The sequence below is a fragment of the Thalia democratica genome, chromosome 3 (assembly GCF_965202585.1).
Source record: "Thalia democratica chromosome 3, ktThaDemo2.hap1.1, whole genome shotgun sequence".
Classification (NCBI taxonomy): Eukaryota; Metazoa; Chordata; class Thaliacea; order Salpida; family Salpidae; genus Thalia; species Thalia democratica.
The window spans coordinates 25,825,749-25,852,399 of record NC_139167.1 but is presented as its reverse complement, the minus strand read 5'-3'; the positions used below and the strand labels follow the sequence as shown (position 1 = coordinate 25,852,399).

General features: G+C 27.3%; 1 protein-coding gene across 4 annotated transcripts in view; it reads left to right on the top strand.

Moving 5' to 3' along the window:
- Positions 1-670: 670 nt before the first annotated feature.
- The window catches only part of LOC145831272 (uncharacterized), a 33,262-nt gene continuing 7,281 nt past the window's right edge, over positions 671-26,651 (top strand). Inside the window, exons 1-29 of one of the 4 annotated variants that reach the window (XM_082938457.1) lie at positions 671-718; positions 8,273-8,304; positions 10,753-10,808; positions 11,396-11,534; positions 13,354-13,409; positions 13,716-13,823; positions 14,170-14,299; positions 14,611-14,726; positions 15,837-15,945; positions 16,269-16,402; positions 16,738-16,976; positions 17,494-17,594; positions 18,202-18,273; positions 18,594-18,620; positions 18,687-18,789; positions 19,072-19,245; positions 19,480-19,545; positions 19,939-20,115; positions 20,411-20,545; positions 20,874-20,991; positions 21,234-21,383; positions 21,791-21,983; positions 22,526-22,601; positions 23,201-23,324; positions 24,281-24,451; positions 25,263-25,388; positions 25,583-26,068; positions 26,211-26,286; positions 26,419-26,612. In XM_082938457.1, the coding sequence (XP_082794583.1) occupies positions 717-718; positions 8,273-8,304; positions 10,753-10,808; positions 11,396-11,534; positions 13,354-13,409; positions 13,716-13,823; positions 14,170-14,299; positions 14,611-14,726; positions 15,837-15,945; positions 16,269-16,402; positions 16,738-16,976; positions 17,494-17,594; positions 18,202-18,273; positions 18,594-18,620; positions 18,687-18,789; positions 19,072-19,245; positions 19,480-19,545; positions 19,939-20,115; positions 20,411-20,545; positions 20,874-20,991; positions 21,234-21,383; positions 21,791-21,983; positions 22,526-22,601; positions 23,201-23,324; positions 24,281-24,451; positions 25,263-25,388; positions 25,583-26,068; positions 26,211-26,286; positions 26,419-26,612 (3,690 nt within the window). In that variant the 5' untranslated portion in view covers positions 671-716. Of the gene's footprint in view, positions 719-7,204; positions 7,351-8,272; positions 8,305-8,895; positions 10,809-11,395; positions 11,535-13,353; positions 13,410-13,715; positions 13,824-14,169; positions 14,300-14,610; positions 14,727-15,836; positions 15,946-16,268; positions 16,403-16,737; positions 16,977-17,493; positions 17,595-18,201; positions 18,274-18,593; positions 18,621-18,686; positions 18,790-19,071; positions 19,246-19,479; positions 19,546-19,938; positions 20,116-20,410; positions 20,546-20,873; positions 20,992-21,233; positions 21,384-21,790; positions 21,984-22,525; positions 22,602-23,200; positions 23,325-24,280; positions 24,452-25,262; positions 25,389-25,582; positions 26,069-26,210; positions 26,287-26,418; positions 26,613-26,651 lie in introns of those variants that run through there. The other 3 variants (XM_082938456.1, XM_082938459.1, XM_082938458.1) reach the window with 3 other exon arrangements.

Below are 26,651 nucleotides of genomic sequence, written 5' to 3'. Positions count from 1 at the left end.
TGTTGAATAAACTTTTGAATTTATGCTGTGCTTGTCTTGTATTACTGTGAAAGTTTTACAACTAAATGTTTTAAAAAAAGATTTTATAGCTAACCGTTTTCTTACACCTTTTGAGCAAACAATTGATCAATTGTTTCGGTCTCAGATAAAAGTATTGAAAAAGTTTTTACATATTGTTATAGAAAATACTTTTTAATTTTTTTTTGTTTTTAACAGTTGCTAATTAAATTAGTTCTCAACACAAAAAAGTTATCAAAATTTTTATTTGTCTTAGTTTTCATTTTAGTTATAATTCTATTGCCAAAAATTACACAAGCATAAAGTTTTGAGGTGATGAAACCAGCGTTTAGTAAGTATTCATTAATCAGAATTCTTAATTACTCGCTACCTTGTTCTATAAGCTACCCTTTAATTTAAAAATGCACTTTAATGTAAATTAGGTGCAAAAAATAATTAATCAATATGTTAATTTTGTTTAGTTGGTATTTTTGTTGTATATTTAACAACTACAATTTATAAACTTTTATCTTATATTTATGTAGGTTGCTTTGCCTTTCTAAAAATAAAATATGTCCTTGATGTAGTTCATTTGACTATTATGGCTAATGTTTGCAAGAAGCTTAGAAACTTTTATGTAAGCTTGTAAAAAGCCCACTCAATGTTTATGTTTTCAACTTTATTGAAATATTTATAAAAAAGCAATAAGGAAATTTGGAATGTTAGTTATTTTTCATGTAGTTTTCAAGTAATAATATTAAGCTATAAGTTGTGTATTTTCATTAGTTATTTTATTTTATCTATATTATCAAAAAAATTGAAGCAAAGTTTGTTATCTTAACTTACTTTCTTTTTAATATCTTGCACTATTAGTTAAATTGTCTAAATCTTTTTTGATAAAGGCTGTACAAACATTGATAATAAATATATATTTTTTGGAATATTTTTCATTTCAAAAAAAGTGGTATAGCACTTATTGGTAGTTTGTAAAATTTCAAACATTTCTCAAAGTGTCTTTGACAATTTTTAGTTGCTTGCACAGTTATATAAACGAAATTCTGATGATTAACGACTTCATATTTTACTTATAAAAAAAAAGATTTTAAACCATTTACATTGTGCACAAAATTGCACATTTCACTTTTTAAATTTTTGGTATTTGTGTTCAATTTAGTATGTACTAAGTAATATGAGTAAAATACAGATTAATAAATCCATTTTAAGTAAAAGAAAAACTTTACTTAGGGTTGCCACACACTTGATTAGTTAAAAATTTTAGAAAAACTCTTACCAGCTCAGGGTAGATTTAATTATAATTATTTTCAGGCTATCTGAAAAATTCTGACTGACTCAGGCTTGTTTTGATTTGAAAAATATAGTCTTTAAAGCATCATAATTAGGTTATTTCTAAAGTTGTTTTAAATTCTATATAATACATTTAAAAAATCTATTGAAACAAAGTTTTAACTTTTGGCATTTAAATTCAAACTTTCAAATTTCTCATACACTCTAGCTTGTTTTTTTACCAAAAATAGTGGCAACCCTGTTACTTATTGTGCTTATAGTTGTTTACTATTGACTATATATACTGTACACTAAATTTATTATTATCCATGTGTCAATTATCTGTACTTTGCTTTAAACTTTTGAGATACAATACTATAGGCTTATCCTGACCAAGCTCAATGAAAACTGAAATGCAAAAAATAATTTTAATAAAAATTTTTTTTTGGAAATTAGTTGATTGCAACAAAATAAGTAATATGTATGCCAGATGCATTGTACCTATGTTTACTCCTTTTAGTACTTCAACATTTTTGTTTTTTCATTGACCTGTTTTGTAACAAAGTTCTTATTTTCATATCATTTCAATCTTATTTAGATGATATTCTTAAATTGGTTTATTTTTGTTCTGCTGACCATTTGTTTATTTCAAACTGTTTATTAATCTGATTTTTAAAAAAGTAAAAAAATAAAAATATTATTGAAAGAGTTTGGTGTACTATTTTGTATAATTAATACAAAATTTAAAACATTACAAAATTTATATTTAAGTAGCAATACTAGCTGTGATGTGGATAAAATATAGTATAATTTGTTACTATTTTTTAATTTTTTTAGTTTAAAACTTGTCTTTTAAACAAGGTCATTTTAGTAATTGTACTTATCCTAAAGGTTTTATACTATTATGAGATTTTCTAATTTATAATTTGTTTTTGCATTATGGTTAAAGATAAAAAAGATAAATCCTGGTTCAATATTTTGTTTAGATATTCTCTAATTAATTTTTTAAATTTTGTTTTCTTACAGTTTTTTAACTAGCCATAGTCTTTAACAAAGTGATACATATTCTATAGGTATAAGTTGAACTGTATTTGCTCATAACTAATAAAATAAATTTAACAGAATATGTATTAAAAATGAACACTTACTTAAACATAAAATGGATACAAATATATAAAAGAAGTTCAAATTTCAAAACGAACAAAAATCAAATTATCTAATTTTTATAAGTTTGGTGTAAAAAATCAAAAATTTTAAAAGTTGAACATTTTTGTGCTCAGTTTGCAATTCTATCGAAATAAGTAACAAAGTTGAGTTCAAATAAAAATAATTTCTCTATAGTTTGACATGCTAATATTTTTACTTACAGTGTGGCCAAACCTGGAGTCTTGGTAAAACCTGGATTTCTCAAAAATCATGGCCACCCCATACTTATTGCAGCTCATGTTTATTATAAGTAACAAAATAAGTCTAGTTATCTTATGTAGCTTTAAAATAATGTTAGGGATCTTTAAAAGTTTTGACCGTATATATTTTTTCTAGCTGTCCTTTGAATCTGATATATATTGGTTGTTTTCATTTTGACCAAAGAAGTGAAGCAATTTTTTTACAACTTAAGTCTATTTTTAAGTTCTTCAACTTTGCTAGCAATTGTTTTTTAATGTTTTAAAAATTTGAATTATATTAGCTTTTGAGATATGAGGGTAAGTAAGTGAGTTCAATTATTTCTTTATGGAAGTGCTCAAGTAAAGAGACAAAAAAATATTTCATTATTAATTTATCAGTTTTTGGCAAATGTTCACAAAATTGTTTAAGTTTTATCTTAAGTTTTCTATCAACATTATTCCACCTAGTTGTAGGAATTAAAAAAAGAGAGTAGAAATGCAAAAAAATATTTAATTTTAGTAAAAAAATGCAACTAAATTTTCATTTGATCATAAAATGATTATTTTACTATTGTTTGAATATTTATTTTTATGATGCTAAAAACATTTTCCAAAAATTTGAAGTAATTTAAGAAAAAAATAGGGTTGTCACACACTTAGGGTACTCTAAGTACTCTGGATAACTCTGGTATTTTGAAATTCTAGAAAATCTCAGGATGATTCAGGACAGTTTTGATTTTTATAAAAATTTCAGGACATGTTTGTTTTAAATCTAGAATGAAATTTTTAGCGCCAAGACTAATTCTTCACTATTTTTAGAAAAAAACAAAGTAGTTATGTTTTAAATCTGAAATTAATATTTCTTATGATTTAAATTGTTATTAAAGGGCATAAGGGGGTAAGTCACTTTTTTTTTCACATTTTGATCTAGTTTTATAAAGTTGCTTCAAGTTGCTTTTTACAGATTTTTAATATTCAAAGTAGTTTTTAAGATAAAGTTGTTTAAAGTCTAAATTTACAACAGTATTTTTATGGTAGGAGCTAACTAAAACATAAAATAAACATAAAGTTACTAAAAGTTTATCTCCTATGTTTTTGAGATAAATACTTAAAATATTTTACCTAAGTTTTAAAAATCTGTACAAGTTAACCTGTAGCTAAATTAAAACCTAGCAAAATAACATCAAATTGAGAAAAAAGTGATTTCCCCTATGCCCTTAACATTAAGTCTTCAAAAACAGCAGATATCATAAGTTTATTGAACATCTTATACAAAAGCATGCACATACAACCTAACTTTTAAGTATTAAGAAGAACAATGAGCATGAGGTATAAATAGTTTGTGCCAAAAGAACATTTTTTAAAGAATTTGCAAAATTTGTGGTTCCAATCAGTTTAAGGTCACTAAGGATAGTTTTTAAATTCAAAGAATTCCAACCCTGTATTAAAGAAAAATATTTTTGGTAAATATTTCAAAATTCTGATAAAATCATCAATAGAAGTTTTCCCCTCCATATGTTTGTATCAGAAACTTTTATGTATCAGAAACTATATCTATAAATGTTAATTGAAATTTAATGTTATATTACAATTATTTTTAGTGTACAATTTGAGCTTTTAAATAAGTTAAAAACTTTGTAAACTTGTAAAATAATCAAGCTTTAGTAGTTTTATCAACAAATAAAAATGTTTTAAAGTTTTGATGTACAAATAAATTTTTGGAAAGTTAATGTGGTAAATAGTTGAAATAAACGTCTGTTAAAGTATCAGTGTGAATGAAAGTATAAATGTTTATTGAAATTTTAAATTTTAAAAGTCTAGCCCTAATAATTTTCACTTTATTTCTTAGGAAATTGAAATTATAGAAAATTAGAAAAAGTTTTTTATTAAAAATAAGAATATCAGTGTGGTAATGTTTAAATTAAAATAAAACTAAAATAGTTATAGTTGAAACCATCATGTTAATTTTTAGTGAACAATTAGAATTAATTACTAGTTAATTTAAAACCAAAATTGTAATAAAAATAACTCACTGCAAAGTGTAAAGTAGTTTGTTTTAACTGAATTATCTATTTAAGTGTCTATGTTTAGTTCAGTATTATTAGAAGGAAAATATTTTATTTTGAAAAAATTTATAGGGCTTTTTCCATTTGTTGATTTTAGCATTTGTCAAAGTTTTTTTTTTAGTTTAAGAAAACATAGAATATTGTATAATTTATCAAATTAGAATTTTAAGTATGAACTACAAGTCAAAAAAATTTGTATAAATTTTGAAATAGATGATTTTTCGAAAAAATTTGCTATACAAATGTATGTACTGAAATTTTTTTACTGACAAAAATCTCAGAAATACAAGATATACTAAGAATATATGTTTTACGTAATTTTTGAGCTAGAGACCTGAAGTCATTAAAAAATAAAATAAAATGTTTCATTATTTGGAATTTTAATAATATTAAAAAGAAAAATAGTTTATAAGTAAAAAATAGAAATAATCTCGTCACAAGTAAAATAATTAGAATATTAGTAAACTTCTAACTGTATAAATTCTAAAAAAGGTTGAAAAATGAAGGATAACATTAACTTTTAACAAAATAGTTTTTTCATACTGCTTAAGTTAGTTCTTTCCATTGCAGATTTATTTTATCTCAGAAATAAATTGATCTTTTTTAGGAGATTAAAAGTTTCATAGCCATGATAAATGTGTAAAGTGTTAAACTGTAAAAATTGTTGGTTCCCCTATGCCCATAATGTGCAAAAAGTCTCTGGTAGCTTAAGTTTATATAAAAAACAACTTTAAACAATAAAAATTAATTCAGACCATCTATTATCAAAAGTGTTTTAGTTAAGTAAGCTCATATTTTTTGACTTGTTTGATGTTTATTTACTTACATTTAGATAATTAATGCTCTAAGTCACATTCACTTCAGTTTCATTAAAGTAATTGAATTAAAAATAAATAAAAATTTAAAATACTTTTAATTTTCACTTAAATGTAAAAATAAAACTTTATTTTTAATTTAGCAACTAGTTATGAAAGCTTTTTATCAATTTTATATTTAAGGCTATAGGGGGGGTCCAACATTAAAAAAAAACTTTTGCTTTTATATGAAAGCTTTAAGTGCAAACTACAAGTCTGTTTTTATTTAATTCAAAAATATTATTCAAATTTTGAGATATTTTATTTTTTGTAAAAATTTTTCGATACAAACGTATGGACCGCAAATTTTTTGGGGTTAATTTTCTTGGAAATTTAAAAATTAACTAAAAATCTATCTCCTCCTTCATTTTTCAAGCAATCTTTCAAATTTAAAAATTCAAATTTCCAGGAAATATTTCTTATAATGAATGAAAAAAAACGTTGTTTATAAATTTTAATAATGTAAAAAATATAAGTTTTATCACAAAAAATAAAAAAAAAGTTTTTTTTTTAATTCCAAAATAATTTTTTTTTTATTATTGTATGAAGATTAGACTGTAAAAGTTTGAAGAAGATTGCTTTAAAAATGTAAGAGGAGATAGATTTTAAATAAAATAATACTTATTTGCTGTTTTAGTTTTCTCTTCCCATAGGGAACCTATTAAGCGGCCCAACTTTGACAAGTCATATCTCAAAAAATAATTTGAATTTTTAAAAACATTAAAAAGCATCTTTAAGCTTAAAAAAAACTATAAAATTAGATCCACTTGTAAAAAACATGGTTTTCCTCCCTAAAGCCTTAAAATACTAATAGTGGTACCTAATTTGTATTATTATTTAATTAAAACTCAATATTGATTGACAAAACCACTCCTTTTAGTAGCAATAAATTGGTAAATTGTTGTTGTTTTATAGTCTAAATTTAGAATTGAAAAGCTCTATTTTGCCAAAATTTAAGTAATTTTTTAATTATAAGTTAATGTTAATAAAGTCCTTATAATTTTATATTTTAAGTTATTAAAGAAGTCTGTAATGTATAAAAAAATGGTTTAGTCAGTTTTTTAAAACAAAATTATCAAGACAATAAAATTAAATGCTTGAATTACAAATACTTTAATATTGTTATACTTCTAAGTAATTAGCTTATTGCGTTTGGTCTATGGAGTTAAGCGGGTATTACATATTGATTAGAAACAAGTTATTAGACTTAAGTTTTTAAAGTATAGAGTTGAAACTTAAGTTTTTGATTTTTTATATCAGTGAAAGTCTAAATATTGTTTTTTTTTTAAGTTTTAATGATATAAAATAATAAAAAATTAACTGTCTTTTTATCTATCACAAACAATACTATAATACACTTATATTACACAAATAAGTTTCTTTTTTAGTTTAAGTAGTGATTAAAAAAAATAATTTACAAATAAAAAGTTTGCCATATTTTTAAGATATTTTTGATTACTGTAAGATTTTGTTGAGATTATTTAATAAAGTTTACTAAGTTTATTATTTGTTTTCCGATTGAAATTAGTTTTTTGTTTTATTATTTACCATCAAAGTATTATTAGCATGTACTTTAAAACTTCAATTAAGTTAAACATAGTTGTTTTCTGCAGATATTTGTAAATATTATTACCTTTATTAAAAGTTAAACATAAATAAGTTGCTCTTTTTAATAACATTAAAAATCAAAACTCACACACAACAAAAACATCAAGTGTCAAATCATTGGGTGTTTAAGCAGCATTGGTATTAAAAAAATTATATGTGAGTTTGCATTCAGTAACTTGAGTTACATACATAGTTCTCTGATAAGTTTTAAAGTTTTATATTTTAAAGTATTACAATATGAAACAGTAGAAAAGTTTAACTTTGTCAAAATAAATTAATAAACTGGAGAATAATATTATTATTAAAAATAAAATGAATGCCTGACAATACTTATACCACTATATATATACTTTATATATACTATATATATATATACTTTTTTGTTGAGATTAGGCTATTTAGTCAATGTCATTGCATTTTAACTTTTTAGTATAGCACCAACAGTATACGTATTTTTACTATACAAATTATTTAAAAATATACCTTTTCTTCAAGCTAGTAGTTATAGATAATTTGATATTTTGTCGTCAAAATGTTTTAAGCAACAAACTTAATATGAAATTATTAAATTATATTAAAATATTATTATAAACTCAAATAATAAATTTTCATAATAAATGAAAATATTAAAACCTGATAAAATAAAAATATTAGTTTAAGTAATTTTACATGCAAAATAATACCTTGTTTTTCATGCTTGTGCCAAATCAACTACTAGTCTTTTTGATAACTATTTTAAACTTTAAGGATAAAAAACGTATTTTGTCTCATATGACCATAATGAGTGTAAAAACATTAGAAATATATTTTCTACATTATTTTTTATTAGTGGTTTTTTCATATTTGAATTTTTGTACAGCTTACCTATTTATATTATTTTGCTAGTTACTCTAATGTGTTCTATTTATAAATCTAATCAGCACTTAGATTTAATATTAAATAAACGCTCATAACAACATTATTTTCTTTTGTATTGTAATCTATAACTTTTAATTCACTCTAAATTATTATATATTTTATCTGTATCAAATTATTAAATGAAAAATAATTGTTTTCTTAATAAGTATTATTTTTACAGGACTGATGATAAAAAATCTAAGGGAGATGGGGGTGAGTGTTTTTCTGTTTTTAGTTTTTTATAATAAATATACATATAAGTTATTTAAAATTAAATTAAACTTTAATCTGTAATTTTGACTTTTGTTTGGTTAAGTGTACTATTTAGTTGACTGTTTTTAGTAAGTGTAAATGTATTTTTTATGGTGTTTAACTTCACAGCAAAAATATATGTAAATAAACTTGCAGGTCAAAACTTGGTAGTTAGAAAGGTTTAGTATATTTAAACATAACAAGTAGCTAAATTTAATGACATAATAAAAAGATTACAAAACTTTGTTACTAGAGTTCAAATACTATTTTGACAATCTGTATAACAGTTTATTGTTTTAAGAAGTTGTAACACTAAGTAATACTTGAAAAATAGTGAAAAAAGTTATAAGATTTTGAAATTTTGATTTTTTCCTAGTATTATAAAAACTACCATTCAGTTATATTGTTTTATCTATTAAATTTTTACATTTTGTATGTAATAAGTAATGATGATGTGTAAATAAATTAACAATTAAGTTCAAGAGTTGCTATCTAACAAGAAAAAAGTAAGTTAGACATTCATTTCGCAAGCTAAATGAATTTATTTTACAGAATATTTAATTAATTTTAAATAGTTTGTGTAATATGTTTGAAAATTAGTTATTGACTGATGGATACGGAAGATAAAAAAGAGATGACTTTTGAAATTGCTGCTGGAATCTGATGTAAAGAAAAACTTGATTTCTGATGAACAAATATTGTCAGAAAAACCTTAAAAAACATTTTTAGGATCTTGTATTTAATGTTAAACACAGCACCTATACAAACAATTTCTAATTTGTCTTAAACTGATACAATTTAACCTTTTTTTGCAGATTTTTATGTAGTAATTTAATGTTTTAATCTTGGATTTCAACAGATTTACAACCTTGCTTGAATTTTTTTTGATTTATTTGTAAACTATGTATTATTATTATATTTTGCTCAAACACTCTACTTAATGCATGTTTTAGCAGCTTAAATTTGTTATCTTATTTTATTCATACTTAAAATGAAAGAAAGTATAAAATAAATTATTTTGTGAGTTTTTTAGTTTAAAAACCCTGGTTAGATATGATGCATATACATTTTTGTATATGGATAATTTTTTTTGTAGTTATTATTAGTCCAGTTTGTTAAATATTTCTATTTCTTTTCTCAGTAGAAATTTGCAGTATGACTATAATTTTTCGTTTTACTTAGTTTTGTAAACAAGAAACAGTAAAAATACAGCAGCACGGTGATAATATTTAAACCCCTTTCCCCTATCCAATTATCTGAAAATTTTAATTGTAAACCCCTAACCCACCTTACCCAAACATATGACAAATGAAACATTTAATCAATTGGATAAAATTTTCAAACTTACAATTACTATAAAATGAACAAAAATTAGATTAGTGCCATTTAGAGCAGTATTACTATAGCCAGCAGTATAAAATTTAGAAAAGTAGAATTTTAGCCTTAAAAATAAAACAATTTTTCATTAAATTCTGTTTGGATATCTGCATAGTGACCACAAAACCTAGAAAAACCTGAAATTTCAAAATTTAAGCTAAACACATCTAGATAAACCTGGAATTTAAGAAATTTTGAAAAAAATCTGAAATTTTAGAATAAAAATCATTATAATACTGGATTTTTTAACAGTTTTTACATGCAAAGTAGTAAAATTTTAATTTGCCACAAAAAATCTGTCATGTAAAAATATTTTGTGATCATCAAAAATATTTTTTAGTATAATACACATTTAAAGTGGCTTAATAGTATTTTTTTAATATTGTCATACTACTTAAAACAGTTATCAACCTTAAACCTAACTTTAATCTAAAAATAAACAATTAATCTAAATAAAATAAAATAAACCCAAAAACTTCCCTGGAAGAAATTCCTCAAAAAACAGTGGCTACCCTGTATCTGTCAAAATTACAAGAAACTAGTTGATGTATTACTTAAGCATCAGTAAGAACATTTTTAAAAAATAGATAAGTAAGGGTAAGTAAAATTTTGTAGCAGGTTGTTATGTTACCAAGTTAATTTTTTTTATTTTTCAAAAGCTTCATAAACTTACAAGAAATGTTCACAGGATTAAGGAAGTATGTTGTAGTTTGAACATAATGGAAGTTTTTAGACCAAAAATGTCTATAACTTAAGTTTATATATATATATCAGTTCATACTTCAATAAATTGTACTACAATGTAAACATTAAATAAACGTAAAATACTTACACAAAAACAGTTATTAAAAACTAAGTTAAAGTTTATGGGAATGTTATTAAAGTTAAGTATGTGTATGATGTTTAATTTGTGTTTTCAATACTTAGCAATTATAACCGAACACCTGAGTATTAAACCTATTTAACCTTGACTCGATTATTCTTTAGACACAAGTAAAATGATCACAAGTTATTTTGTATAATTATTATCAGCTAAACTAGAAGTCCAGATCCACAAGGAAAGAAAGGCTGCCACTGGCAAAAAGAAAGTTTGTTTTGTTTTATTTTGTTTTAAACATTTGTTTTTATTATGTGTATATTTTTCAAGTTCAACTTTGCTTGCGGAAAACTAATCTGTTTTAGTGTAAATAAATTTTTACCATTTGAATTAATTAAATTTCAATATTTTTGTTAACTAGTTTTTTTTTTATATTCACCTTTTGAGTAATTTTTCTTTAAAGTGCAACATTATCAGCAAAAAGCATTTAAAAAAGTCTGAATTAAACATCATTGTAAAACAAACTAACGACTTATAAAACCTAGTTATTCCCAAAGTAATTAATTCATAACACTTTATAACTTAAGCTTGTAGTAAACAAAGGAGATTATTCACAAAAAAATGTCAATTCAAAAGTGATTATATTTAGTCATTTTCCATACAACCGATTTAAAAGGTTTAATATATGCAATAAATGATAACATTTTGTTATCAAACAAGCGTGAACTAAAAAAGTATAATCAAATAAAGCCTGACAAAATATTTTACAAACTTTATGTCAATATTCCTTCTTATTAACTAATTGCTACAATTAATTTACCAATGTTTGTAGTATTAAGAAATATTTTTTATTGTCAGGTGGTAGTAAGAAAACTGAAGAGTAAAAAGAATGGTGAACTGTTGAAGACGGTTGTTGAACATCAAGATCCAGATGGTGAGTGCACAATTTACACGTACCCGGCTGGTATGGAGGTCCCCCCTATCTCGCAATCTCAAGGTAAGCACAATAAAACAAAATATTAAGTAAATTTTTAGTTGCACAATTTACACGTACCCGGCTGGTATGGAGGTACCCCTATATAACGCAATCTCAAGGTAGGCATATTAAAACAAAATATCAAGTAAATTTTTATTTGCACAAATTACACGTACCCAGCTGGTATGGAGGTCCCCCCTATATCTCAATCTCAAGGTAAGCACAATAAAACAAAATATTAAGTAAATTTTTAGTTGCACAATTTACACGTACCCGGCTGGTATGGAGGTACCCCTATATAACGCAATCTCAAGGTAGGCATATTAAAACAAAATATCAAGTAAATTTTTATTTGCACAAATTACACGTACCCAGCTGGTATGGAGGTCCCCCCTATATCTCAATCTCAAGGTGAGCATAACAAAACAAAATATTAAGTAAATTTTTAGTTGTACAATTTACACGTACCCGGCTGGTATTGAGGTACCCCCCTATATCCCAATCTCAAGGTAAGCACATTAAAACAAAATATCAAGTAAATTTTTATTTGCACAAATTACACGTACCCAGCTGGTATGGAGGTCCCCCCTATATCCCAATCTCAAGGTAAGCATATTAAAACAAAAATATTAAGTAAATTTTTAGTTGCACGATTTACACGTACCCAGCTGGTATTGAGGTACCCCCTATCTCGCAATCTCAAGGTAAGCATAACAAAACTAAATATCAAGTAAATTTTTAGTTGCACAATTTACACGTACCCGGCTGGTATGGAGGTCCTCCCTATCTCACAATCTCAAGGTAAGCATATTAAAACAAAAATATTAAGTAAATTTTTATTTGCACGATTTACACGTACCCAGCTGGTATGGAGGTGCCCCCTATATCCCAATCTCAAGGTAAGCATAACAAAACTAAATATCAAGTAAATTTTTAGTTGCACAATTTACACGTACCCGGCTGGTATGGAGGTCCCCCCTATCTCGCAATCTCAAGGTAAGCATAACAAATTAAAATATTAATCAAGTTTTAGTTGCACAATTTACACGTACCCAGCTGGTATTAAGGTACCCCTATATGTTGCAATCTCCCGGTAAACATATACTAAAATAAAATAAAAACTACAAACAGTTTGAATTTATTTAAACAATTTGCACCTACCTTGCTGGAATAAGCGTTCCTCCAATATCTCAATCTCCCGGTTTGTTGTATATTGAATAACAATACAACCTTTAATTCAGTATTAAAACTAATGCAATGTCATATGTTTATATATACTGTTTAACTTCACTTGGTTGGGGTAATTTTCACTTTAATAGTTTGTAGTAATTAGGGAATATATCAAGGATTAATAACCTTATTTAATTATTTGACATACTCGGGGAATTTTATCCTGTTCCTGATATTTTAATTTCTGTTAGATAATTGGGTAGCTGTTTTTTAAAGCGAGAAATCATAGTTTTAGCAATTCATTAAAATAAAAGTTAAATAACAAAATTATCTTTTAATGTTACTTTGCTTTGCGGTTATTAAAAGTTTTCAGAAAACAGTTTTATAATAAATTGTTCATTGTTCATTAACATGACAAATTAAACAAATTTCATTAGTAGTCATCAAACAAGCTTAGTAAGAAATATGATGTGTTTTTGAAGAAAGTTTTGGTTTAAAACAATGTGTTATGAAAGTACGATGATTAAAATTATTATTGCATTGAAAGTTTCTATGAACATTAATTTTTTTTCAAAATTGTTTTTCCAGGAATTTTCAACAATTCACTTATATTTTAAGTCATTATAGTTACAAATATTTACAAAAAAATAATGTAATTAATTTTTTTCAGGAAATCTCCAACAGGAGCGAGCCGTGAAGAGGGACGATATTGGTCCGAGCATTCAGGTAATGAGAAAATAAAAATTACTAACAATTAAAAATATATTATTCCTGTATCAAATGATAAGTCGGTTATATTTTTAATAAAAATTGTTTAAAAATAAACTAATAGAAGGTGCTTTGAAATTAGTTGATTATAGTTTAAATGCTTAAAAATAAAGTATATAATTTTTTAATGAAAATTTATTTTATAAAAGGGAATGTGAAGTAGTATTTTAATAAAAAGCTGTCCAAGTTTATGTACGAAAGTTGATTTAAATAAACCGGTTAAGAGTTGAATAATAAAAATAAATATGTAATTAATATATTTAGGCCAACTCTCGGGGAATAGAGGAGCTCCTTGAAAAGGAGAAAAGAATTGAAATGGAAAAAGAAAAAGAAAAACAGAGGATTAAAAAAATGGAAGAAGAAAAGGAGAAAGTAAATATTTTTTTTAATCTCAGTTGTTTTTGTTTGCAACATTTCAAAGTAGCTTTTTTAAGTAATTTATTTTAAATAATTTGGAACAATTGCAAGCAGTGACTTCATACAATTTATCACTTTCATGTCTAAGATTTATAAACTTTAAATTAACTAATGATATACTAGCTATTAATAGCTTAGATTTTTTATTAAAAAGTGATTATTTCTTGTAAAGGCTGCCATGCTGAGTAATTTGATTTTAGTTTACTTATAGCTAATAATTAAACTCTTTTCATCAGTAAATAAGGTACAAAATAAGTATTTTGAAACAAATTAAAATTGAAGTATACTATTTTTTGCTAAGGCCGCGATGCTGAAAGACCCGAACCTGACCGCGATGGCCATCAAGAAGAGGCAGAAGGAGAAAGCGGCGAAGAAAAAGTTCGGGCAAGTTTCCACCATGAAGAAAAACTACGACGACGAGGAAAGGCAAGGTTGATAAAGTATAATGTATTTGTTTTGTATTTTAATGTTTCATTCAAGTATAAATTTATTTTACCGTAGTTTTTTCCATTTTCATAATGTTGAATGACATGATTAAGCTTGAAAAATAACAAATTAGCCTTTCTTTTTATTTTAAGGATTTAACCTTTTGGTTTCTATTAAATAAAATGAAAAAAAGCCCTTTTTAATCGCACACTTATTGACCTCAAACATTTTTGAACCTATTTTTTTTGGTTTCTTAAAACCACGTGTTGAACTGTTTTTTTCTTTCCTGTCAAAGGATTACATGATTATTGTAAAGGGTTGGAGTCGCTCGGAAGGCGCAGCTCGGACAATTCAGGCGATTCCGACGTCGAAGCCAGGAGGAGAAGGGAAGAGGAGAGAAAGAAGAGAGCGAAAAAGAACAAGAAGAGCGAGGTATTTGTTCAGTTTGAATAAAAGTTTTGTTAATAATATAAATGATTTTGCTTTTATATGCCAGTTAAATAATTCATTTTAAATTTTACAAAATATACTAACTTTGCTATTTTGCCTAAAAGAATAAGAAGAGCGAGGTTTATAGAATTATTGTGTATTAAGTAGTTATAAAAATAGTTTTTCAAAGGGTTAATATTAATTTAAAAGTGTAATATTACTAAAAAGGGCGAAGAGTAATGTGAAAAAAAAATTATTAAAATTTTCAAATATTTTTTGTAATATTTTCAAATACATTTGTAACAACTACACTTAATTTTGTTAACTAATTTTATCATCATAAACTATTCTAAGCGTTTGATATTGATGTATGTTTGGCCTTTTTAAGTTACAAAAGTGGATTTCTAAAATATAATTTGGATGTATATTTGATGTTTTTAAATGTTCTTATATTTTATGCCTAATTAAATTTCACAAAACCACACTAATTTCTCTATTTTGTACGAAAAATAACAGAAGAAGAACCGTGAAAAGAATAAAAATAGCAAGCATGAGGTTTGAATAAATCAAAATTATTAATAAAGTTATAATTATATTGAATAAAAGTTAGTTTTTATACAAAAATTAAAATAAATCCGTTTATTAAAAAGATATAAAAAAACAATTTGTTTTTGACAATTTACTTAGGAATAAATGTTATTATAAAACGTTTTCAATATTTTTTCTCAACTTAGTCTATAATAAATTCCCTTTACTGTTCAGGAATTTGCAGACTGCTATATACTAATTTATAGTTTTTAGGATCTAAAATTTTTTTCATTGTTTAAACTTTTTTAATGACCAAATGAATTTCAGTAATTTCATACCAGTAAATTTATGCAATCTAATGTCAATTACCAAATTTCCATTCAAACGAACTTCTCTTTAAATTTCTCTTTTTCTTATTAAGATTGTCTTTGCTATTCAGGAGCCTTTTATGTCAATTTTATTAACATGATTAAAAAAAATCTCCATTTTAACAATGAATAAGAAAACAAGAGTGCCCAAACTCATGCCCAAGTCAAAAAAGTAAAATTGCTGAGTATATTTTTAAATACTTTCTCCTTACCGCAGAACTCGCGCCACGACGACTCTACGGATATTCACCACGCTTCCATGATGGAGGAATACGATAATGACGTCATAAAGAAAATTGAACAGTCCAAGCTGAACAGGGAGAAAGGTTTTTTAACTTTGTACTATTTATATGTCTATTGGATTAAGCTCACTAAATAAAAATCTTGGAAAAGAAACTAAAAGAGTATTTCTTTCAACTTCCTTTTCTTAAACTGAGGGTTAAAATGTTGATATAATCTTTTATTTTGGTTGATGCATTTATTAAAAAAAATGTTTATAAAAATATAACTAATTATTCGAAAAATTATTATTACTTGAATTTTTAAAAACTACCCACTTTTTATTTTACAAATAAATCCTTCCACTTTTAAAATCACACTATGATATTTTGTTCAACTAAACATAATTAATTATTGAAAATTTCAACAGAAAAAGAGAAAGCCCTGAAGGAACGTTTGAGCAGGTTGAGTCTCGAAAAACACCAGCAGTCTGACAGCGGTTCCGATAATAAAAAGTCTGGTAAAAAGAAGAAGAAGAAGGATAAAAAGAAAAAGAACAAAAAGGTTAAATATTAAGTTATAAACACGTAAATCTTAAGGTTGAACAATTTAATAGTACTATAAACGTACGTGGGTGTAAAATGTATCAGCTTAAAACAAATGAGTTAATTTAAAAACAAACGTTTTAGCAACATAAAGCACTTAATTAGATACAATATACTGGTAAATGTTAAATACTTCAAATTAATAAATGCAAATGATTTGTTTCCATGCTTTAAACATGACATGTTAGAGTAAAGCTTTAATTGATCTCTTCAGAAAGCTTTAGTCACTTGGACTTATGTACTTACTACCACAAAAATTTTTGCTAACCACTAAACATCACCACTAAAAAACAGTCAAAGAAGCGCTCCACGGACTCGGAAGACGACCGATCGCCGTCACAGAGAAGGCGCCGAAGAAGGACGAGATCGCGCACCCGATCAAGGTCAAGGTCCACTAGAAGGAGCACAAGGACCAGATCGAGGACGAGGTCAAGGAGCAGGTCTAGTAGGAGGAAAGACAAGATGAGTGTTAAGAAGGAGAGGGGCTCCAGGGATTCCAGAGAAAAGAAGACCAGGAGCAGGAGTCGAAGCAGGTTTATATTTTCATATATCAAATTTTTATAAATTAAATATATTTATATTTTTATATATCAAATTTTTATAAATTAAATAAATTTATATTTTTATATATCAAATTTTTATAAATTAAATACATTTATATTTTTATAAAACTAAATGTATTTATACATTGAATTTATTTAGTTTTTTAGTTTATTTAGCTCTAGCGTGGCACTAGCCGCATTCGTATCTGTTGCTACAACATCACTCTAGCTTTATTTGTAAAAGTAATTTGCAAGACAGATAATTAAACTTGCTTGTTTTTGGTTCTAATAGTGATCATGTAATTAATTAAACTTTTAATAAGATAGTTGAATTTAATAATAGTATGGTTAAACTTTTGAATGCTCTAGTTTCTCAGCGATTTCACTTTTAACACTGTTATTAATTAAATGATTACAACTATTTAACGAAAAATGTTAGGTATTTTTAAGGAACAGACTAATTTTAATTCGAATTGTTAATATATCGTTTATATAATTAAACTTACAGATGCTCAAACCTCTCATCCATCTCCCTTATTTCAATCTCGTCAAACTTCAGTGAATCTTTCGATTTCGCCGACAGTCTAGTGCCTAACATGGGCGGCCCAGGTTTGTTATTTTGTTGTACTTTACTGAACACAAAACATGTTAACTATGTGTATTAATATATAATAAGTTAAGTATTAAATATAACACAAATTGATGACTTTATGTCAATATCATCCTAAGTAAAGTGCCCACTGCCCAACAATATTAGTTCTTTTGTTATATCTTAAGTATATTACTAAGTTATAAAATTATAAATAACAAGTAGCAGAAAATATGCTCTGTGTTATTAACCGGCTCCTTTAATGTATAAACTCTACACAATATAAACATGATAATGTGTTAAAATAAAAACAATAAAAATATTCAAGAAAAGGTGCAACTTTTTGTTGTTTTACACCGCAGGTGATGTGTCTACCACATACGATATGTTTACTTCAAATAATTCGTTTGTATTAGAGCCTTTTTAAACAAAAATATATATATGATATTTATTTCTATGTTACAAACAAAATGTATCCAATATGTTCGTTTTAATATTTTATTTAAAGGTAATATGCACCATTATACACATAATTTTAATATTATTTAAAACTTAGTGTTTATTTTTTGTACTGTTACTACATCAGACAACGTAAACTTTTTAAAAAGTCATTCATAATAATAACAGGTAGAGGAGCGTTCAGAGGTCGGGGAATGATGCGAGGCGGCATGATGGGCCGGGGTAGAGGTATCGGAAGAGGTTGGTATTGAGAAAATTGTTTTTAACTTAGTTTTATTCACTATTTTATGAGGTTTATATGTTTTGTATGTTAAAATTGTTGTAAAACAGATTTTTCTATATATGCTTAAATTGTTTTTCACTCAAAAAATATTTTGCCCGAAAAAGGGTTTTGGATATGATAATTTTTAATTTTGATTGAAAAAAAGTAAGTAGCCTTTTAAAGAGTTATACAAAAATACATTTGACTTGTTCAACCAAGTTTAATTCAGTAATCGTTTCTAACTAACTACTCATGTAAATAATTAGTGTTTGAATATTAGTAAACCAACAAATTTTAGGCGAAGACCTAAACAAGCAAAAACGAGGTTTATTACCATAATAATAAATTAAATACCTGTATAGAACAGATATTAACATATTTAATAATACAGGTGAAGACAAATTGGAAAGAGGAATTGTACCCGAAGGTCACGGGTATGGCAGAAATGTCGGTTTTTATTCCGGCGATGATAGTAGAAGTAGGAGCAGCAGAAGGTTTGTATTATATTTAAGTATAATATTATTTTAAGATTAATAAAAAGCTTTGGTAAATGCCTAAAACTGCAAATTTATTACCAACTGAAATGCTGAATTTCCTTAATTTCGACTTCAAAATTAAATAAAATCTATATTTTGAATAAGAATTTATTACATGCTTGTTGTTTATGATTTCTACTACGTTATAAAAGCTAACATTTTGTTGTTGATAAGTAAATATTAGTTTTTGAATATAAAACCCTGTTAAACACAAAATTCACCATTAAAATACACCAACAGCTCGTACAGCTCATACTCGCGAAGCAGCTACTCTTCCTCGAGATCACGTTCAAGATCAAGGTCTCGCTCGAGGAGAAGGCGAAAGAAGAGGTCTAGCAGGTCTTCGAGGAGTTACTCGACTTCCAGTTATTCCAGCAGGAGCAGGAGCTACTCTAGTAGGAGCAGGAGTTCCAGGTAACTTTTTGTTATTCCATATGTTTTAAATACTTTTTGTTACTATATTTTGTAACATAATTACTTAAAGTACTTTAAGTATTAACCTTATGATCTTCCAAGTTCCAACACATAATTTAAGTATTAAATTATTCATATGCATGTACTTCACACACAATTGCTCATATATGACACTTTTTGTTTTTTCTAAACTCATTAGTAGTTTTTATTATTTTTATTCATTTATTATCACAGATCAAAGAGCAAGTCTAAAAATCAGGCGACAGCCGGTTGGAATTCTGAAGACGAAAAGAGAAGAATGTTTGTTTTTATTATTAAAATACGAGTATAAGTATTTAGATGTAAATTTAATTCCTAGTAAACCTATAAGTAAGTTAGTATTAAAACGTTTCCATCCAAAGTCCATAGCTTAAATTGCGGAAACACAAGTTTTTAATGTTTTTTATTTTTTAAATGTTCAAGACAAAGAGCTTCAGCCAGTAATAAAAAAACAACATGTAATGTGCAGAGGGAAAAACTAAGTAACAAAATTTAAATTAATCAAACAAATGTGTACAAGAACACCTAATCACGTAGATTTTATATCACTTATATTTGAAAGCAATTAAATTAACAAACCACAATATGATAAACCAAATGAATATACAACAATAATTTAACCAAACAAATTTGTACAAGTAGTTCAACTTCCAGAGACCAACTGACGCTAGCTGGCATGTACAAACCGCCCGTACAACAAGTGCAACTACCCCAACACGAGATGGACGTCGTGGACAGAGTGTTCATGCTCGTCAATACAACTAGCATGTTGTTCGATGATAAAGACAAGGACAAGGAGATGGGACCCACGTTGCAGGGGCATGACAATGAGTTAGTTGTTGAGTGTTTAAATGTTTTCATAGCTCTGTAGGTCTCTGTAACAAAAAATGTTAAGTTGGGTGCATAAAAAAGAGCTACTTTAATTTTTCAGTGTCTCTTGTCATTACAGTTATTTGTCTGATTGTTTTTTTAGTTTCGAACTTTAAATTGTAATGAGTTTAATTTAATACCGAAAAAATCTGCAACCTTGTCTCATTTAAACCAAGAAACTTTTCCCGTTCATGGTTCTAGGCTCTTTTGTAAACCATTAGTTGTGGAATTTCAACTTGATTATTATTCTCAACAGTTTGGTGAAGGGATACGTGAACATGCAGGAGATACAAAATCAAACAAACAATATTAAAAAGAAGCCATCTAGATCAAGCTCGAGATCGAGTAGCAGGGGAAGAAGAAGGAAGGGAAGGAAGAGGAAAAAGCACAGGTGGGTATTGATAATAATTTGGCAATAAAATGGAATAATACTAAAAACTGGTTTGTTGAAATAAAGTTGTAGCATCTGTAACCAAGTGAAAGCCATAAAATTTATGAATGAAATTAATTTGAAATAGTTTTTTTGGACCGTTTTATTTAAATCAGGGTTTTCCAAAGAGGGCAATATCCTCCTATTTCCATAAAAACTACTGAAATGGAAGTTGTACGAGATCAAAAAATAAAACTAAATAACCAGTCATTTTCATTAACAATTATATAAAGACATTTTAATAAACAAGCTTTATGTATAACAAACAAAAAGTTAATAAAAAACACAGGCGCCGCAGAAGCAGCAGCAGAAGCTCATCACGATCATCGAGATCTCCTTCAACTTCCAGAAAAACTCACCAGCAAAAAGTGCAGAGTGTGCAGCAGATGATTGGCGAAATGCAACAGGTTTGTTTATTGAAAATTATAGATTACTAACAGTTAAGTTAGTTAATGTTCTTTTTAATTTAGTTTTCCATAAGTTGCAGCATATTCACACTTTACAATGATCTAAATATAGCACATTTTATCAAACTTTACACTTTTTTGTACTGTTAAAAAGTGAGAAACTGAATATCAAATTCGACATGGTTTTTAAAAATATTTTTTTCATAAATTTCATAATTTTTAAATCATAATTTTCAATACAGTCGGTACCCCCCACAATGATGAACAAACCCCCGGGTCCCCCTGGCAACATGGTACCCGTTGCCATGCAACCTGCAAACTTCCAACCCGTCATCACGCCCCAATCAAGTACTGACATTCAGAAGTTGAAGCAGAACTGGGAGACTACTGAGGTTTGTGATAAATTTTGTAACATTTTATATTGAAAAAATCTGTAAACACAGAAAAACTTATTGTTAGTTTTTACTGAATTTCTATGCTTTTGCAAAAAATATTACCATAATCTTTCTATGTAACTTGAATATTTTTGTAAAAATGAAACAAACAAGCAAACGAAATTTCAATAAAATTGCAATTAAAGTAAGCAAACACTTACTTTTAAACAAGCCATTGTACTGTTGATTTTATGAAAGTTTATACAAGCATCGGTAACCACTACAAAATATTTAAACTATTATCTCTCAAAACAGAAAAACAAGCAAAAATGACTGATTTTTCAATTAAAATCATAGACTGTTTGTACAATACATTCTAGAATGCAAGTTCTTATCAATTAATTTTTTATTCATTCTCGAAACAGAAAAACAAGCAGATGGCGTTGAACAAGGCGATGCAGAGGATGAAGGAGAAGAACCAAACAGAAGGCGCATCAAGTCCGCCAAGTTTCATACCGATGAAAAAGTTGGAGCAGACCAACGTCGACAACGTGTTCAACCAGAACAAGCTGGTGAAGAAGAACATCAAGCTTTCCATCAACCCCAAGATAAGCGAAGGTTTGTAATTGTAATATGTACTTTATTATGTTTAATGTACTAATTTTATATGATCATAAAACTTTCCATCAACCCCAAGATAAGTGAAGGTAAGATCTTGCTTTTTTTGTTTAATTTGTCTAAGTTGAAGTTGATAAGGTCATTAAACTTTCAATCCTAGGGTTAGTGAAGGCAAGATTAACAAGTAGTTTATTTGATAAGTTTTTCATTTAAATAGTTAGAAAAAAACATAAAATTGTCGATAAAACAATATTAGTAAAGGTTTGTAAAATATAACACTTTTACATTAACTTAAAATATATATATTATTAAATACAACTCGGATTTATCAACTCAATCGCAAAAATTACTTTTGTACTGATGAATATAACACTACCATTAGTACAAAAGTATTTTTTGCGATTGAGTTGATAAATCCGAGATGTATTTAAAAAAGTTATGAAAACTTCACTATCTCTTTTGCTCAAGTTTTATTTTACACTAACTAATTATTGTCTGTTGTACAAATGTTGAAGCAGCTTTTAAATCGTCAAATTCAACAGCCAACAATTTGTTTGATGCGAATACAAGTTACGGAAAAGATCCGCAACAAATGAACAACATGTATCCTAATGACAGGTATGTTAATTGTGTTTTTAATAATATAGTTTACTTAGCTTTATTTACTTATACTTGGTAACTCTTTAGATATATATATTTCATTCTATTGCTTGAAACTGAAATAATTGTTGTTAAGATGATTTGTACTTAAATCAGGTATTATTAGCGAACCAACCAAAATATGATCGAAATTAGTTGGTTGAATATAAGCTACAAAAATGCTTGTCTTAAAAATGTTAACTTATTATTGCTTTTACTTAAAACTTAAGCATTTATGCTCCTTTTTCTTAATAAATTCTAATGATGGTTGTACAGAACTTCAGGATTTATTTCAAAAAAGTAACAGTATGTTATCAGAAAGGTGGAGTTGTTTTTTACTTATTAAAAACTATTAATTTACTTATTTGATTTACAATCGTTAATATGAATATGATCAATAACCATAAAACTTTGTTTATAAAAAAAAATTATATGTAGATAAATAAATATTATAAATATTTACTAGCATCTAGAAACATGATGAATACAGATATAGTTTTTTGTTGAAAAACCATGGTATATTTTATAATTTTTCAAATAATAGATGATAAACTAATGTACTTTATATGATAATGCAGAAACATGATGGATTCGCGCGCAATTGAACAACAGATGGGCAACAGGGCCAAGCTGAAGGATCAACTGAGGAAGCAGATGATCGAGAAAACCAAGCAGGATCAGATGGAGAGAATAAAAGCTGAGGTACTTGTATATATGTAGTTTTGCTTTAAAGTATTTGTTAAGGCTAGTCGTTCCCATAGTTTTCTGAAAAATGTTTTGTACGTTGTAGGTATAAATAAATCCATTATTTATCTTAAAGAACTGTTAAGCTGGCCTTGCTTAATATTTTACTGTAATTGTAGTAAAATGTTTTGTTGTTTTTCATTAATTTTTTTTTCATTTAAAAACAACAAAACTTATTTATAAAAAACTCAAAAAAATATTTATGTTTCAAAAAATGAAAATCATAAAATTAAGAATATGAGGAACATATTGAAGGATGAGATTAGTATTTCATGATATATTTGTTTATTTATTGTAATTAAAACAACGTTACACCTGCATCAAATTTGTTTGCCTTCAATGGCATATTTTACAAAGAAAAGGGTGTTTATTGAAATGTATGGTAGTCAAAATCTTGTTGAAACATATAAGAACTACAATGTTTTTGAAAAAAAAAGTCATTAAAATCAGTCCCACAGACTTTAAAAAAAAATTAAAGTTTAAAGAAGGTTATTTAAGCTTATTCGGACGCCTAATTTTAGAGACTGCCAATTCCTGATATAAAACAGTTGAAAAATAATTTCATAAGAATTAAAAAAGATAACTAGAAAAAAATAAATTAAAAAGAGTTATGTAAATTAGATTTTAAAAATTAATAAACAAAAAAAAATTAATAGTTTTTTTTCGGAAAAGTATTAGTTTCTAGGTGAAATATTTTGATAAAAACTTAGCTTCTATTTCAAAAAATCAACTAAATATTACAGGAAAAACCAAAAAAAAAAACTATTTTTTTTGTTTTTGATACAAGCGCATACAACAGATGCAAGAAGAACTAAAAAGAGAACTTGCAGCCATAGTTATCGAAAAAACAGTGTTTATGTAATATAGAATAATATAACATTTCCATCTTTTTTATACCAAAGAAACAAAAACAGATGCAGGAGGAACTGAAAAGGGAGCTTGCAGCCGAGATGGAAATGCAGAAGAAGAAATTGCTGATGGAAGATCCAACGTTGAGATCAGAGATGGAAAAACTAAATCTTATAAAGGAGCAGAAGCGGGTTCAGGATGAGAAGAAGAAGGAAGAAGAAAGAGAAAATGAAAAGGTTTGATTTTAAAAATAATTGTATATGTAAGTTTTTAATTTGACAAGCTCATAAATTTTCTATAATGTGAAAAGACTTATTTTGAAAATATAGATGTTTAGAATAATTCTTAATGTACAATCTCCTTATTTTTGGAGGGTTTTAGAAAAGGTTTAGATTGATGTAAATAGAAAATATCTCAATATACAGTATTTTTTATTTGAGAAGGTTTATTTTTGGAGGGTGTGGTAACGCCCTTCTGCGTTTATAAGTATAACTTTAAATTTATAAACTGTAAACGCGTGTGGTGGATTTCTATATATTTATATATATTTAACGTCGTTGGCGTTACAAGTTTTAGTAGGTTTCAAATAAAAAAAATAATTGACAAATTCGGTTAAGTTTACACACATGAAATAAATTACACTACTCTCCACATTTACAAGCTTAATAATGTATTAATTTTAATATCGCTAATCTTACATTTGGTTTTTGCTTCACCAAGCTCAATTGAGGTTTTCATTAAATTATAAGTTGATAAAAATAAAATAACTATTGCATATTTATGTACACAATAATTAACAAACTTAACAATGACAGGTACTAGTTTTGAATTGGTACTAGTTTAAAGACGAATTGAATTTAATTAATATAATGATTCAAAAAAAGGTTTAAAAATAATTGATTATACTTTGAAGTTTATCTAAATGGAATTAAAAACTATCTAAAATTGGAATTTTAAGCCAATTATTAACAAAACATTAAGTTGATAAAATAAAAATAACCGTTGCATATTTATGCACACAATAACTAACAAATTTGATAACCGCAGGTGTACCAAGAAATGAAGTTGTGGATAGAGCGCTCGGGAAGGACGATAACTTCGAAAGACGAATTAATAAAACTTCAGTACGAGTACATGCAGAAGCTGCAGAACTGGGGTCAGCAGCAACAGCAGGTTTTTATTTGTTTTAATTAATGTGTATGGTAGATTCGAATATACTTAAAAATATTGTCAAAGATGAAAAATGGTACAAGGTTGTTGAAATAAATAAGTAAACTTTTAGGTTGTTGTTGTTGTTGTGATTTTGTATCACATTTTTATTTGAACTCATCTTATATGTTTGATTAAATAATATAATTATATATTAGAGCTACATGACATGGATGCAGCAATCGCGCCACCAGTGGAACCAGCACCAGTTCCAACAGTATCCCCCCACCAGCATGCATGGCAACCAGTACGGCAACCAGCTGCATGACAACCAGCAGGAAAACGTGCACAAGATCCCCTCGCTCCTTGACAACCAGCAGCATCAGGGTACCCCTCCCAACGTGTTCCCACCCGGTAACCACGGCAACATAAGACCCGGTATGATGCGGCCCATGATGAGGCCCGGAATGCAGGGCCCCAGACTGAACTTTCACCCCGGCATGCGACCCCAAAGGGGCGTCAGACCCCACATGATGGGTGAGGATTATTTCCATGACGACGGAGCAAGAGTGAGGGGACCGAGACCCAACATCAGAGGTTTCGGGCCGAGGGGCGGCCCGAGGATGATGACCAGGCCCCCAATGGGAATGATGAACCGGCACCCCGTTGCCAAGCAACCTGGAATGCCGCCCCACAGCGACCAGGTGATTATTATTTTTTTTTCGGAATTTTTGAAAAATAAGTTAAGTACGTTAATTTAAATTTGTTGTGTTCAAATGAATGCTTTAAGTTTTAACGTTACTTGTTTGTATTCTACCAGGCATAAACATTTATTTTGATGCACAGGGTAATTTCAACGACCAGAGAAAGGACCAGAAGATTTCCAGGTTCGACCAGATGCCTCCGCAGTTTAACGAAACAGGTTTTTATTAAACAGTTTTGCATATAAAATATTACTGTCATTATAACATGGTAGTTTACCAGGTTTATTGTTTGATACATTCTAATAAAACATAAATAGTCTTTATATATGTTCTAAACACTTTTTAAACAGATCTCCATGGCAACCGACCCCCGTTCCAGCCCAGAAACCAGACCGCGCCCCAAAGACATCCTCAGCAACCCGGGGGTTTCAGGCCGCGGACCCCGCAAAACCTGCAGAGGTTCGACCAGCCGCCTCCCCAGCAACCGGCCGGTTTGCATGGCAACCAGCAGCGAGGGTTCAATGAGGAATCATTCTGGGACATGGTTGGTTTCGTTTGATGTATTAACTAATGTAAAAAAAAA